The sequence below is a fragment of the Agelaius tricolor genome, unplaced genomic scaffold, assembly GCF_023055355.1.
Source record: "Agelaius tricolor isolate 1412-34295 unplaced genomic scaffold, bAgeTri1.0.p SCAF_120, whole genome shotgun sequence".
Taxonomy (NCBI): domain Eukaryota; kingdom Metazoa; phylum Chordata; class Aves; order Passeriformes; family Icteridae; genus Agelaius; species Agelaius tricolor.
This window is the reverse complement of record NW_027269380.1, coordinates 60,482-75,641: the sequence shown is the minus strand read 5'-3', so window position 1 is coordinate 75,641 and position 15,160 is coordinate 60,482. Positions and strand designations below refer to the sequence as shown.

Sequence of the window (15,160 nt, the reverse complement as noted above, 5' to 3'; positions counted from 1 at the left end):
CCCATTAGGCCCCCTCACCCTTTAGCTCCTCCCCCTTTAGCCCCGCCCCCCGTACATGCCGAGCTCTCGGGCCGCCCCTCCCCCCAGCCCCTCCCCCTCCCGGTGGGCGGAGCTGAAGCGGCGCCGGAGGCGGGGCCAGAGCGAGTCCAGCAGGGGGGGCGTGGCCTGGGACCTGGGGGAGGGGACACAGAGGGAGGGGACATTGGGGACATTGGGGACATTTGGGGATTTTGGGGGATTTTGGGGACATTTGGGGGATTTTGGGGACATTTATGGGATTTGGGAGATTTGGGGATATTTGGGGACATTTGGGGATTTTGGGGATTTTGGGGACATTTGAGGGATTGGGGACAGGAGGAAAAAATGGGGGGAAAATGGCAAAAAATGGGGAAAATCGGGAAAAATGGGATTGGGGACATTTGGGACATTTGGGGATTTTGGGGACATTTGGGGATTTTGGGGACATTTGGGGACTTTGGGGACATTTGGGGATTTTGGGGACATTTGAGGGATTGGAGACATTGGGGACATTGGGGACATTTGGGGACATGAGGAAAAAATGGGGGGAAAATGGGAAAAAATGGGGGAAATCGGAAAAATGGATTGGGGACATTTGGGGGATTTGGGGACATTTGGGGGATTTGGGGACATTTCGGACATTGGGGATTCTGGGGACATTGGGGACATTTGGGGATTTTGGGGGACATTGGGACATCAGCAGGGATTGGGGACATTGGGGACACTGGGGACATTAGGAAAAATGTGGGAAAATGGCAAAAAATGGGATTGGGGACATTTGGGGACATTTATGGGATTTGGGAGATTTGGGGGATTTGGAGACATTTGGGGACATCGGGGGGATTTTGGGGACATTGGGGACATGAGGAAAAAATGGGGGAAAATGGCAAAAAATGGGGGGAAATCGGGAAAAATGGGATTGGGACATTGGGGGGGATTGGGGACATTGGGACAATTTGGGATTTGGGAGATTTGGGGGATTTGGGGACATTTGGGGATTTTGGGGACATTTTTGAGCTTTGGGGGATTTGGGGACATTTATGGATTTGGGAACATTTGGGGAATTTGGGATATTTTCAGGCTGGTTTTGGGCTGGTTTTGGGGTGATTTTGGGGTGAATTTGGGGTGAATTTGAAATATTTTTGGGGTGAGTTTAGGGGTATTTTTGGGGTGGTTTTAGTGGTGATTTTGGGGTGAATTTTTGGGATATTTTTGGGCTGGTTTTGGGGTGATTTTAGCAGTGATTTTTGGGGTGAATGTGGGATATTTTTGGGGTGATTTTAGCAGTGATTTTGGGTGAATTTTTGGATACTTCTGGGGTGAATTTAGGGTATTTTTGGGGTGATTTGGGATATTTTCAGGCTGTTTTTGGGGTGAATTTAGGGTATTTTGGGATATTTTCAGGCCGTTTTTCGGGTGGTTTTGGGGTGATTTTAGTGGTGATTTTGGGGTGAATTTGGATATTTTTGGGGTGAATTTAGGGTATTTTTGGGGTGATTTTAGCGGTGATTTTGGGGTGAATTTGAGATATTTTCAGGATATTTTTGGGGTGATTTTAGCGGTGATTTTGGGGTGATTTTTGGGATATTTTCAGGCTGTTTTTGGGGTGATTTTAGCAGTGATTTTGGGGTGATTTTTGGGATATTTTCAGGCCGTTTTGGGGTGATTTTAGGGGTGATTTTGGGTGAATTTTTGGGATATTTTAAGGCTGTTTTGGGGTGTTTTTGGGGTGATTTTAGCGGCGATCTTGGGGTGAATTTGGGATATTTTTGGGGTGAATTTAGGCCGTTTTTGGGTGATTTTAGTGGTGATTTTGGGGTGAATTTTTGGGATATTTTCAGGCTGGTTTTGGGGTGATTTTAGCAGTGATTTTGGGGTGAATGGGGGATATTTTTAGGGTATTTTTGGGTGATTTAGCGGTGATTTAGGGGTGAATTTGGGATATTTTTGGGGTGAATTTAGGGTATTTTGGGGTGATTTTAGTGGTGATTTTGGGGTGAATTTGGGATATTTTTGGGGTGAATTTAGGGTATTTTTGGGGTGATTTTAGCGGTGATTTTGGGGTGAATTTAGGGTGTTTTTGGGGTGAATTTGGGATATTTTGGGGATACTTTCAGGCCGTTTTTGGGGTGATTTTAGCGGTGATTTTTGGGCTGAATTTGGGATATTTTTAGGGTATTTTTGGGCTGTTTTTGGGGTCGCACTCACAGCATTGTGCAGGAACAGCCCAGCCTCTCCCGGGGATATTTTTGGGGTGAATTTAGGGTATTTTGGGGATATTTTCAGGCCGTTTTTCTGGTGATTTTGGGGTGATTTTAGCGGTGATTTTGGGTGATTTTGGGATATTTTCAGGTGGTTTTTGGGGTGGCACTCACGGCGTTGTGCAGGAACAGCCCCAGCCTCTCCCGGGGATATTTTTGGGGTGAATTTAGGGTATTTTGGGGATATTTTCAGGCCGTTTTTGGGGTGATTTTAGCGGTGATTTTTGGGCTGAATTTGGGATATTTTTAGGGTATTTTTGGGCTGTTTTTGGGGTGGCACTCACAGCATTGTGCAGGAACAGCCCCAGCCTCTCCCGGGGGTAGCTCAGGCCCTGCAGGCGCTGCAGGAATTGGGGCAGGAACGGGGTGGGCTCGGCCACGAAGACCCCGATGAGCACCCAGGGCAGGGCCTCGGGCTGGGGAGGGCCCAGAAACGAGAGAAACCCACCCAAAAAACCCAAAAATGAGAGAAATCCACCCAAAAAAACCCCAAAATGAGAGAACCCACCCAAAAAACCCCAAAATTGAGAGAAATCCACCCAAAAAACAAGAGAAACCCACCCAAAAAACCCAAAAATGAGAGAAACCCACCCAAAAAACCCCAAAAAATGACAGAAACCCACCCAAAAAACCCCAAAAAATGAGAGAAAGCCCCCCAAAAAAGACAGAAACCCACCCAGAAAAACCCAAAATTGAGAGAAACCCACCCAAAAAACAAGAGAAACCCACCAAAAAACCCCAAAAATGAGAGAAACCCACCCAAAAAACCCCAAAAAATGACAGAAACCCACCCAAAAAACCCCAAAAATGAGAGAAAGCCCCCCAAAAAAGACAGAAACCCACCCAGAAAAACCAAAATTGAGAGAAACCCACCCAAAAAAACAAGGGAGGGGAGGAGAACCCACCCAAAAAACCCCAAAAATGAGAGAAACCCACCCAAAAACCCAAAAAAACAAGAGAAACCCACCCAAAAAACAAGAGAAACCCAACAAAAACCCCAAAAAATGACAGAAACCTACCCAACAACCCCCAAAATTGAGAGAAACCACCCAAAAAAACCCAAAAATGAGAGAAACCCACCCAAAAAACCCAAAAAATGAGAGAAACCCACCCAAAAAAGACAGAAACCCACCCAGAAAAACCCAAAATTGAGAGAAACCCACCCAAAAAACAAGAGAAATCCACCCAACAAAACCCCAAAAAAATGACAGAAACCCACCCAAAAAAATCCCAACCCCCCCTAAAAACCCCTAAGAACAACAGAACCAAAAACCCATAGGAGCCCCCAGACCCTTCCAAAATCCCCCTCCAGGACCCCCAAATCCCCCCAGGACCCCCAAATCCCACCCAGGACCACCCCAGGAACCCCAAACCCTGCCAGGACCACCCAGGACCCCCAAATCCCTCCCAAATCCCTCCCAAATCCCCAAATCCCCCCCAAATGCCCCCCAGGACCCCAAAATCCCCCCAAATCCTCCCAAACCCCCCCAATCCCCCCCCAGGAACCCCAAACCCCGCCAGGACCACCCCAGGACCCCAAATCCTCCCAAAGTCCCCCAGGACCCCCAAAATCCACCCCAATCCCCCCCAGGACCACCCCAGGACCCCCAAATCCTCCCCCAAATCCCCCCAAATCCCCCCAGGATCCCCAAATCCCTCCCAAATCCTCCCAAAATCCCCCCCAAATCGCCTCCAAATCCCCCCCAAATCCCCCCCAGGACCCCCAAACACCCCCCGGACCACCCCAGGACCCCCAAATCCTCCCAAAATCCCCCTCAAATCCCCCCCAGGATCCCCAATTCCCCCCCAAATCGCCCCCAAATCCCCCCCAAACCCCTCCCGGACCCCCAAATCGCCTCCAAATCCCCCTCAAATCCGCCCCAAATGCCCCCCCAAAACCTCCCCTAAACCCCCCCAAATCCCCCCCAGGACCACCCCAGGAACCCCAAATCCTCCCAAAATCCCCCCCAAATCGGCTCCAAATCCCCCTCAAATCCCCCCAGGACCCCCAAAATCCCCCACAAATCACCCCCAAATCTCCCCCAAACCCCCCCAGGACCACCTCAGGACCCCCAAATCCTCCCAAAATCCCCCCCAAATCCCCCCCAAACCCCCCCAAATCCCCCCAGGACCCCCAAATCCCCCCCAAACCCCTCAGGACCCCCAAATCCCCCCCCAATCCCCCCAGGACCCCCCCCCCAGTACCGGGGTCCCCCCCAGGGGTCTCAGGTCCCTCTCGCAGTCCCCGCAGCCCCCGGGGCTCCAGCCTGAGGAACGTAATTACCAGGGAGTTCAGCGCCACCCCACCTGCGGGACAGGCGGGGACATTCAGGGCATTTTTTGGGGTGAAATTGGGGTTTTTTGGTACCTTTGTGGGCCCATTCCCGTGGATCACCACGGGCAGATTTTCGGGCATTTTGGGCTGAATTTTGGGGGATTTTTTTGGGATTTTTTTGGGTATTTTTGCAGGGATTTTGGGGTGATTTTAGGGTGATTTTGGGCCATTTTTTGGGGTGAAATTGGGGTTTTTTGGTACCTTTGTGGGCCCATTCCCGTGGATCACCACGGGCAGATTTTGGGGGATTTTGGGGTGAATTTTGGGGGATTTTTTTGGAATTTTTTGGTATTTTTGCAGGGATTTTTGGGGTGATTTTAGGCTGATTTTGGGATATTTTTTGGGTTATTTTTGGGGTTTTTGGTACCTTTGTGGGCCCATTCCCGTGGATCACCACGGGCAGGTTTTGGGGCATTTTGGGCTGAATTTTGGGGGATTTTTTTGGAATTTTTTGGTATTTTTGCAGGGATTTTTGGGGTGATTTTAGGCTGATTTTGGGATATTTTTTGGGTTATTTTTGGGGTTTTTGGTACCTTTGTGGGCCCATTCCCGTGGATCACCACGGGCAGATTTTGAGATATTTTTAGGGGATTTTTGGGGATTTTTGGGTCATTTTCTGGGGTATTTTTGGAGGGATTTTTGGGGTGATTTTAGGCTGATTTTGGGGCATTTTTTGGGGTGAAATTTGGGGTTTTGGTACCTTTGTGGGCCCATTCCCGTGGATCACCACGGGCAGGTTTTAGGGGATTTTGGGGTGAATTTTGGGGGATTTTTAGGTCATTTTCTGGGGTATTTTTGCAGGGATTTTGGGGTGGGTTTTGGGGTACTTTTGGGGTATTTTTTGGGTTGAAATTTGGGTTTTTTGGTACCTTTGTGGGCCCATTCCCATGGATCACCACGGGCCAGCTCCCGCTGACCTCGTTCCTCACTCGGTTCCCGCCGGGCTCGAAGCGAATCCGGACCTCGTCTGAGAGGGGACCCCAAAAATGCCTCAGGGACCCCAAAAATGCCTCAGGGACCCCAAAAATCAACTCGGGGACCCCAAAAATGCCTCAGGGACCCCAAAAATGCCTCAGAGACCCCAAAAATCAACTCGGGGACCCCAAAAATGCCTCAGAGACCCCAAAAATCAACTCGGGGACCCCAAAAATGCCTCAGGGACCCCAAAAATCAACTCGGGGACCCCAAAAATCAACTCGGGGACCCCAAAACCAGCCCGGAAAGCCTCAAATCCCTTCAAAACCCCCCAAATCCCAAAAAATTCCCCAAAAATCCCCCCAGAATCCCCCCAAAATCCCTTCAGAACCCCCCAAAATCCCAAAAAATTCCCCCAAAATCCCTTCAGGACCCCTCCCAAAATCCCCCCCAAATCCCAAAAAAATCCCCTCAAAATCCCCCCAAATCCTCCAGGACCCCTCAATTTCTCCCCAAATCCCTTCAGGACCCTCAAAAATCCCCCAAAATCCCAAAAAGTTCCCCCCAAATCCCCCAAAAATCCCTTCAGGACCTCCCAAAATCCCAAAAAATTCCCCAAAAATCCCCCAAAATCCAAAAAAATTCCCCCAAAAATTCCCCCAAAATTCCCCCAAAATCCCAAAAAATTCCCCCAAAATCCCCCAAAATCCCCCCAAAATCCCTTCAGAACCCCCCCAAATCCCTTCAGAACCCCCCAAATCCCCCCAAAAATCCCCTCAAATCCCTCCAGAATCCCCCCAAAAATCCTCCCAAAATCCCTTCAGAACCCCCCAAAATCCAAAAAAATTCCCCCAAAATCCCCCCCAAATCCCAAAAAAATCCCCTCAAAATCCCCCCAAATCCTCCAGGACCCCTCAATTTCTCCCCAAATCCCTTCAGGACCCCCAAAAATGCCCCAAATCCCTTCAGAACCCCCCAAAATCCCCCAAATCCCACGAAATCCCCCCAAAAATCCCTTCAGGACCCCCCCAAACGCCCCCAAATCCCTTCAGAACTCCCCAAAATCCCAAAAAATCCCCCCAAAAATCCCCCAAAATCCCAAAAAATTCCCCAAAAATTCCCCCAAAATTCCCCCAAAATCCCAAAAAATTCCCCCAAAATCCCTTCAGAACCCCCCAAAATCCCAAAAAATCCCCCCAAAAATCCCCCAAAATCCCAAAAAATTCCCCAAAAAATTCCCCCAAAATTCCCCCAAAATCCCAAAAAATTCCCCCAAAATCCCTTCAGAACCCCCCAAAATCCAAAAAATTCCCCAAAAATCCCCCCAAAATCCCCAAAAATCCCCCCAAAATCCTTTCAGAACCCCCCCCAAATCCCTTCAGAACCCCCCAAAATCCCAAAAAATCCCACAAAAATCCCTTCAGGACCCCCCCCAAAATCCCCCAAATTTCCCCCAAAATCCCCAAAATCCCAAAATCCCCCAAATTTCCCCCAAAATTCCCCCCAAACCCCCCTGGGCGCACCCAGGGCCCCGTTGAGGTTCTGGAAGATTCTGGAATGGTGATCCAGGCCCAGCCCCAGCTGCTCCTGAGGGGGAAATTGGGAGAAATTTGGGGGAAAAAAAGGAAATTTTGGGGAAAAATGAGAATTTTGGGGAGATTTTGGGGGATTTTGGGGTAATTTTGGGGTAATTTTGGGGGATTTTGGGGGGATTTTGGGGTTATTTTGGGGTGATTTTGGGGTGATTTTGGGGAGATTTTGGGGGGATTTTGGGTGGTTTTGGGGCTCACCCTGAGCTCATTATTTAGGTAAAATTGGGTATAAAATAATGGAGATTTTGGAATTATTTTGGGGTATTTTGGGGTAATTTAAGGGGATTTTTGGTTCACCCTGAGCTCATTATTTAAATATAATTCGGTATAAAATAATTCATATTTTGGGGTGATTTTGGGGTAATTTAAGGAGATTTTGAGGTGATTTTTGGCTCACCCTGAGCTCTTTATTCAGATATAATTGGGTATAAAACAATTGAGATTTTGGGATTATTTTTGGGGTAATTTTCAGGGATTTTTGGCTCACCCTGAGCTCATTATTCAGATATAATTGGGTATAAAATAATTGAAATTTTAGGGTGATTTTGGGGTAATTTAAGGTGATTTTGAAGTTATTTTTGGCTCACCCTGAGCTCATTATTTAGATATAATTTGGTATAAAATAATCGAGATTTTGGGATGATTTTGGGGTAATTTAAGGTGATTTTAAGGGGATTTTTGGCTCACCCTGAGCTCGTTATTCAGATATAATTTGGTATAAATTAATTGATATTTTGGGGTGATTTTCAGCAATTTTTGGCTCACCCTGCACTCAAAATTTAAATATAATTTGGTATAAAATAATTCATATTTTGGGGTGATTTTGGGGTAATTTAAGGTGATTTTGAGGAGATTTGTGGCTCAACCTGAGCTCATTATTCAGATATAATTGGGTATAAAATAATTGAGATTTTGGGGTAATTTTGGGGTGATTTTGGGGTAATTTTGGGGTGATTTTCAGGGATTTTTGGGCTCACCCTGAGCTCCTTATTTAAATATAATTGGGTATAGAACAATTGATCGTCGTCGTCGTCCCGGAAGTGCCAACGCTCCACCAGAGCCCACAGGGCTGGGGCGTAGCCCACGAACCCTAAAAACGCCAGAAAACATCGGAATTTCCCCCCAAAAATCACCTCAGAAATGCCCAAAATATCCCCCCAAAAAACCCAGAAATCGCCCCAAAAATAACCTCAAAAATCCCCAAAATATCCCCCCAAAAAACCCCCCCAAAAAAACCAGAAATCGCCCCAAAAATCACCTCAAAAATCCCCAAAATATCCCCCCAAAAAACCCCCCCAAAAAAAACAGAAATCGCCCCAAAAATAACCTCAAAAATCCCCAAAATATCCCCCCAAAAAACCCCCCCAAAAAAACCAGAAATCGCCCCAAAAATAACCTCAAAAATCCCCAAAATATCCCCCCAAAAAACCCAGAAATTGCCTCAAAAATATCCCCAAAAAATCCAAAACCAACCCCACGAACCCTAAAAACCCCAAAATCAACCCCAAAAACCGCCCCAAAATCACCCTGAACCACCCCAAAAATTGTCCCCAAAATCCCCATGAATCACCCCAAAAAATTCCCCAAAAACCCCGAAATCTCCAGGAACCGCCCCAAAAATATCCCCAGGAGCCCCCAAATCCCCCCTCAGCCCCCAAATCCCCCTCAAATCCCTCAAAATTCCTCCAAATCCCCTCAAATCCGCCCAAAATCCCCCCCAAACTCCCCCAAAATCCCCCCAGGACCCCCCAAATCTCCCTTAAACCCCCCCAAACACCCCAAATCTCCTCAACCCCCCCAAATCCCCTCAAAACCCCTCAGGACCCCCAAAATCCCCCCAAAACTTCCCCCAAATCCCCTCAAATCCCCCCCAGGATGACCCAAATTCCCCCCAAATCCCCCCAAATCTCCTTAAATTCTCCCTTAAATCCCCTTTAAACCCCCCCAAGCCCCCCCCAATCCCCTTAAATCCCCCTAACCCCCCCAGGACCCCTGAAATCCCCCCCAAATTCCCCCCAAATCCCCTCAAACCCCCCCCAAATCCCCTCAAATGCCCCCAAAATCCCCCAAATCCCCCCAAAATCCCCCCAAATCCCTCTCAAACCCCCCCAAACCCCCTCAATCCCCCCCCAAATCTCCTCAAATCCCTCCTCAAACCCCCCCTAAATCCCCTTAAATCTGCCCCAAATCCCCTCAAATGCCCCCCAGGATCACCCAAATCCCCTCAAATTCTCCCTTAAATCCCCTTTAAACCCCCCCCAATCCCCTTAAATCCCCCCTAACCCCCCCAGGACCCCTGAAATCCCCCCCCAAATCCCCCCCAATTCCCCAAAATCCCCCCAAATCCCCTCAAATCGCCCCCAAATCTCCTCAAATTCTCCCTTAAATCCCCTTTAAACCCCCCCAAGCCCCCCCCAAATCCCCTCAAATCCTCCCCAGGATCACCCAAATCCCCCCAAAATTCCCCCAAATCCCCTCAAATTCTCCCTTAAATCCCCTTTAAACCCCCCAAATCCCCCCCAAACCCCCCCAAAAATCCCCCCAAATCCCTGCAAATCCCCTCAAACCCCCCCCAAACTCCCCTCAAATCCTACCCAGGATCAACCAATCCCCCAAAATCGCCCCCAATTCCCCTTTAAAACCCCCCCCAAATCCCCTGAAACCCCCCCAAATCCCCTCAAATGCCCCCAATATCCCCCCAAACCCCCCCAAACCCCCTCAAACCCCCCAAACCCCCCCAAATCCCCTTTAAACCCCCCCAAACCCCCCCCAATCCCCCCCAAATCCCCCCCCAATCCCCTCCAAACCCCCTCAAATCCCCCCCAGGATGACCCAAATCCCCCCAAAATTCCCCCAAATCCCCTTAAATCACCCCAAACCCCCCCCAAACCCCCCCAAAAATCCCCCCAAATCCCCCCCGTACCCCCCGAGTTGAGGAAGGGTTTCCCGCCGGGGGGGGCGGGGGGGTAGAGCGGGGCCAGCCCCTCCTGGGGCCAGCAGAACCCCTCAGCTGCAAAGAGAGCCCCCCAAAACCCGGCCCTGAACTTGGCCAGCAGCTCCCGGGGCGGGCCCGCGAACACCACGTCATAGCTGGGGGGGAAAGGGTTAAAAACCGTAAAAAAATACCCCAAAAAACCCCAAAATTACCCTAAAAACCAACCCCAAAACCCCCCGCGAACACCACGTCATAGCTGGGGGGGAAAGGGTTAAAAACGGTAAAAAAATACCCCAAAAAACCCCAAAAAACAGCCCGAAAATACCCCAAAATCACCGCAAAAACCGCCCCAAAATTATCCCAAAATCACCCTAAAAACCAACCCCAAAACCCCCCGCGAACACCACGTCATAGCTGGGGGGAAAGGGTTAAAAAGGGTAAAAAAACAGCCCAAAAAACCCCAAAAACCGCCCCAAAAAACCCCAAAAACCACCCCAAAACCCCCCGCGAACACCACGTCATAGCTGGGGGGGAAAGGGTTAAAAACGGTAAAAAAAATACCCCAAAAAACACCCCAAAAATCACCTTAAAATGGCCAAAAATCGCCCCTAAAATCACCCCAAAAACCAACCCCAAAATCACCCCTAAAATCCACCTTAAAATGGCCAAAAATCACCCCAAAAACCAACCCCAAACCCCCTGCGAACACCACGTCATAGCTGGGGGGGAAAGGGTTAAAAACCGTAAAAAAATACCCCAAAAAAACCCCAAAAAACAGCCCGAAAATACCCCAAAATCACTGCAAAAACCGCCCCAAAATTATCCCAAAATCACCCTAAAAACCAACCCGAAACCCCCCGCGAACACCACGTCATAGCTGGGGGGGAAAGGGTTAAAAACGGTAAAAAATCAGCCCAAAAACCACCCCAAAATCATCACAAAATTATCCCAAAACCAGCCCAAAATTATCCCAAAATCACCCTAAAAACCAACCCCAAAATTATCCCCTAAAATCACCCTAAAAACCCACCCCAAACCCCTCGCGAACACCACGTCATAGCTGGGGGGGAAAGGGTTAAAAACGCTAAAAAAACCGCCCAAAAAACCGCCCCAAAATTATCCCAAAATCACCCCAAACCCCCCGGATTTTGCCCCAAATTTTGCATTTTTCCCAAAATCCCCATTTTTCACCCCAAATTTCCGCACCTGTCCACGAAGAGCACGACGAGGCCGCCCCTCCCCCGCAGGGGCCGCAGCGCCCCCCGGAGCCACCGAACCTTCTGCCCCCCCCCGGGGCTGCGCGCGATGTCCCCGCCCCGCCAGCGCCGGCCCAGCCCCAGCGTCTGGGGACAAAAAACGGGATTTTGGGAAAAATGTTAAAAAACGGGAAAAAACGGGGAAAAAATGGGGAAAAACGGTGAAAAAATGGGGAAAAACGGATGAAAAATGGGGAAAAAATGGGGAAATTCTTCTGTGTCCCCGCCCCGCCAGCGCCGGCCCAGCCCCAGCGTCTGGGGGGAAAAACCGGGATTTTGGGAAAAATGGGAAAAATGGGAAAAAATGGGGAAAAACGGTGAAAAAATGGCGAAAAACGGATGAAAAATGGGGGAAAAATGGGGAAATTCTTCTGTGTCCCCGCCCCGCCAGCGCCGGCCCAGCCCCAGCGTCTGGGGGGAAAAACCGGGATTTTGGGAAAAATGGGAAAAATGGGAAAAAATGGGGAAAAACGGTGAAAAAATGGCGAAAAAACGGATGAAAAAATGGGGGAAAAATGGGGAAATTCTTCTGTGTCCCCCGCCCCCCAGCGCCGGCCCAGCCCCAGCGTCTGGGGGGAAAAAAACGGGATTTTGGGAAAAACGTTAAAAAACGGGAAAAAACGGGGAAAAAATGGGGAAAAACGGTGAAAAAATGGCGAAAAACGGATGAAAAATGGGGAAAAAATGGGGGGAAAACAGGGAAATTCTTCGGTGTCCCTGGTGTCCTCAGGCCCAGAGTTTTGGGGGGAAAAATTAGATTTTGGTAAAAATGTTAAAAAAGGGGAAATAATGGGGAAAAACGGTGAAAAAATGGGGGAAAAATGGCAAAAAACGGACGAAAAATGGGGAAAAAATGGGAGGAAAATGGGGAAATTCTTCGGTGTCCCTGGTGTGCCCAGGTCCAGAGTTTGGGGGGAAAAAATGAGATTTTGGGAAAAATGGGAAAAAATGGGAAATAATGGGGAAAAACGGCCAAAAAATGGGGAAAAATGGGGAAAAATTGGGGAAATTCTTCTGTGTCCCCTTACCCCAGTGCTGGCCCAGCCCCAGCATCTGGGACAAAAAAAACGGGATTTTGGGAAAAACGTTAAAAAACGGGAAAAAAACGGGGAAAAAATGGCGAAAAACGGATGAAAAATGGGGAAAAATTGGGGAAATTCTTCTGTGTCCCCTCCCCCCTTGGCCCCACCCTCTTTAGCCCCGCCCCCTTTGCCACACCCTCTTTAGCCCCTCCTCTTTACCCCACCCTCTTTAGCCCCGCCCTTTTACATGTGTCCCTTTGGCCCCACCCCCTTTAGCCCATCCCCCACCTGCAGGCTGCAGTTGAAGCCCCGCCCCCTCGCTTTAGCCCCTCCCCTTGTCCTTAGCCCCACCCACCCTTAGGCTGTAGCTGAAGCCCCACCCATCCCCTTTAACCCCGCCCATCCCCTTTAACCCCGCCCATCCCCTTTAACCCCGCCCATCCCTTAGCCCCACCCATCCCCTTTAGCCCCACCCATCCCCTTTAGCCCCACCCATCCCCTTTAGCCCCACCCATCCCCTTTAGCCCCGCCCCATCCCCTTTAGCCCCTCCCCATCCCCTTTATCCCCCACCCATCCCCTTTAGCCCCGCCCCATCCCCTTTAGCCCCGCCCCATCCCTTAGCCCCACCCCATTCCCATTGCCCTGCCCCTTAGCTCTGCCCATTCCCTTCATGCTGGAGGTGAAGCCCCGCCCCCGGGTGTAGCCCCGCCCCCGGGTGTATCCCTGCCCCCGGGTGTAGCCCCGCCCCCGGGTGTAGCCCCGCCCCCGTGCATAGCCCCGCCCCCGGGTGTGGCCCCGCCCCCTGACCTGCACGGTGTAGTTGAAGGCGCGGGCGGAGCGCAGGAAGCGCCGGTACCCATCGGTCACCTCTGTGGCCACCGTGAGAACCAACAGGCCTGGACAGAGTGACCATGAGTGACCAATGAGTGACCACTGACCACTGAGTGACCACTGACCAATGAGTGACCAATGAGTGACCAATGACCAATGAGTGACCACTGAGTGACCATGAGTGACCAATGAGTGACCACTGACCACTGAGTGACCAATGAGTGACCACTGACCAATGAGTGACCAATGAGTGACCAATGAGTGACCACTGACCAATGAGTGACCACTGACCACTGAGTGACCAATGAGTGACCAATGAGTGACCACTGACCAATGAGTGACCAATGAGTGACCAATGACCAATGAGTGACCAATGAGTGACCAATGACCCATCCCAGTGACCAGTGAGTGACCAATGAGTGACCACTGACCAATGAGTGACCAATGAGTGACCAATGACCAATGAGTGACCAATGAGTGACCAATGACCCATCCCAGTGACCAGTGAGTGACCAATGAGTGACCACTGACCAATGAGTGACCACTGACCAATGAGTGACCAATGAGTGACCACTGACCAATGAGTGACCACTGAGTGACCATGAGTGACCAATGAGTGACCACTGACCACTGAGTGACCACTGAGTGACCATGAGTGACCACAGAGTGACCACTGAGTGACCAATGAGTGACCAATGACCACTGACCCACCCATCGGTCACCTCTGTGGCCACCGTGAGAACCAACAGGCCTGGACAGAGTGACCGTGAGTGACCACTGACCACTGAGTGACCATGAGTGACCATGAGTGACCACTGACCACTGAGTGACCAATGAGTGACCATGAGTGACCAATGATCACTGACCCACCCATCGGTCACCTCTGTGGCCACCGTGAGCACCAGGAGGCCTGGACAGAGTGACCGTGAATGACCAATGACCAGTGAGTGACCACTGAGTGACCAATGAGTGACCACTGACCACTGAGTGACCATGAGTGACCATGAGTGACCACTGAATGACCATTAGTGACCACAGTGACCTTGAGTGACCAATGAGTGACCATTGAGTGACCCCTGACCTCAGAGTGACCTTTGTTCCCTGAGTGACCACTGAGTGACCCCTGACCCCTCCCACTGACGCCCAGTGACCTCTGACCCCTCCCAGATACCCCAATCCCTCCCCCTGACCTTTGACCCCTCCCCCTGACCCCTCCCCCTGACCTTTGACCCCTCCCCCTCCCCTCCCCCACTCACCATCCTCAGGGTCGCTCCCGGGTTCATTTTCGGGGCAATTCTCAGCATTTTTGGGGCAATTTTCGGCATTTTTGGGACAAATTTGGGCATTTTCGGTGTCACTCCCTGAGGAGGTCCCGGGGTCAATGCCGGGGTTGGTTTTGGGGCAATTTGGAGAATTTTTGGGACAATTTTGGGGATTTTCGGGGCAATTTTGGGGACTTTTGGGGCAGTTTTGGAGAATTTTGGGCTCAGTCTCGGAGGAAATTTCGGGGCAGTTTTGGGGATTTTCGGGGCAGTTTTGGGGCGTCTCGGGGGGGATTTCGGGGCAATTTCGGGAGTTTTCGGGGCAATTTCGGGAGTTTTCGGGGCAATTTTGGGAGTTTTTGGGGCAATTTTCGAGAATTTCGTGCTCGGTCCCGGGATGAATTTCGGGGCAATTTTGGGGATTTTCGGGGCAGTTTTGGGGGGTCCCTGGGGGGGTCCCTGGGGGGGTCCCGGGGCAGTTCCGGGCGGTTTTGGGGCAGTTTCGGGCGGTTTTGGGGGCGCTCCCGGGGCTCCCCAGGAGCAGCAGCAGCAGCGGCAGCGCGAGCGCGGCCATGGCGCGTGGGGGGCGTGGCTTAGGCCGAGGGGGCGTGGCACCCGCCGGGCCTCAGCCAATCCCCGCCCGCCGCTCCGCCCTCTCCGCCAATCCCCGCCCACCTCTCCGCCCTCTCGACCAATCCGCACCGAGGGGCGTGGCCAGAGCGGAATTGCCAC

At 50.7% G+C, this 15,160-nt stretch overlaps 1 protein-coding gene across 1 annotated transcript in view; it reads right to left on the bottom strand.

Annotated features, from left to right (window-relative positions):
• The window catches only part of PLOD3 (procollagen-lysine,2-oxoglutarate 5-dioxygenase 3), a 29,549-nt gene extending 14,508 nt beyond the window's left edge, over positions 1–15,041 (bottom strand). Inside the window, 10 exon segments of the mRNA XM_071420020.1 lie at positions 19–172; positions 2,564–2,695; positions 4,485–4,582; positions 5,485–5,581; positions 7,053–7,116; positions 8,099–8,211; positions 10,045–10,211; positions 11,263–11,399; positions 13,143–13,231; positions 14,423–15,041. Of these exon segments, the coding sequence (XP_071276121.1) occupies positions 19–172; positions 2,564–2,695; positions 4,485–4,582; positions 5,485–5,581; positions 7,053–7,116; positions 8,099–8,211; positions 10,045–10,211; positions 11,263–11,399; positions 13,143–13,231; positions 14,423–15,002 (1,631 nt within the window). The 5' untranslated portion in view covers positions 15,003–15,041.
• Between the last annotated feature and the right edge of the window lie 119 nt (positions 15,042–15,160).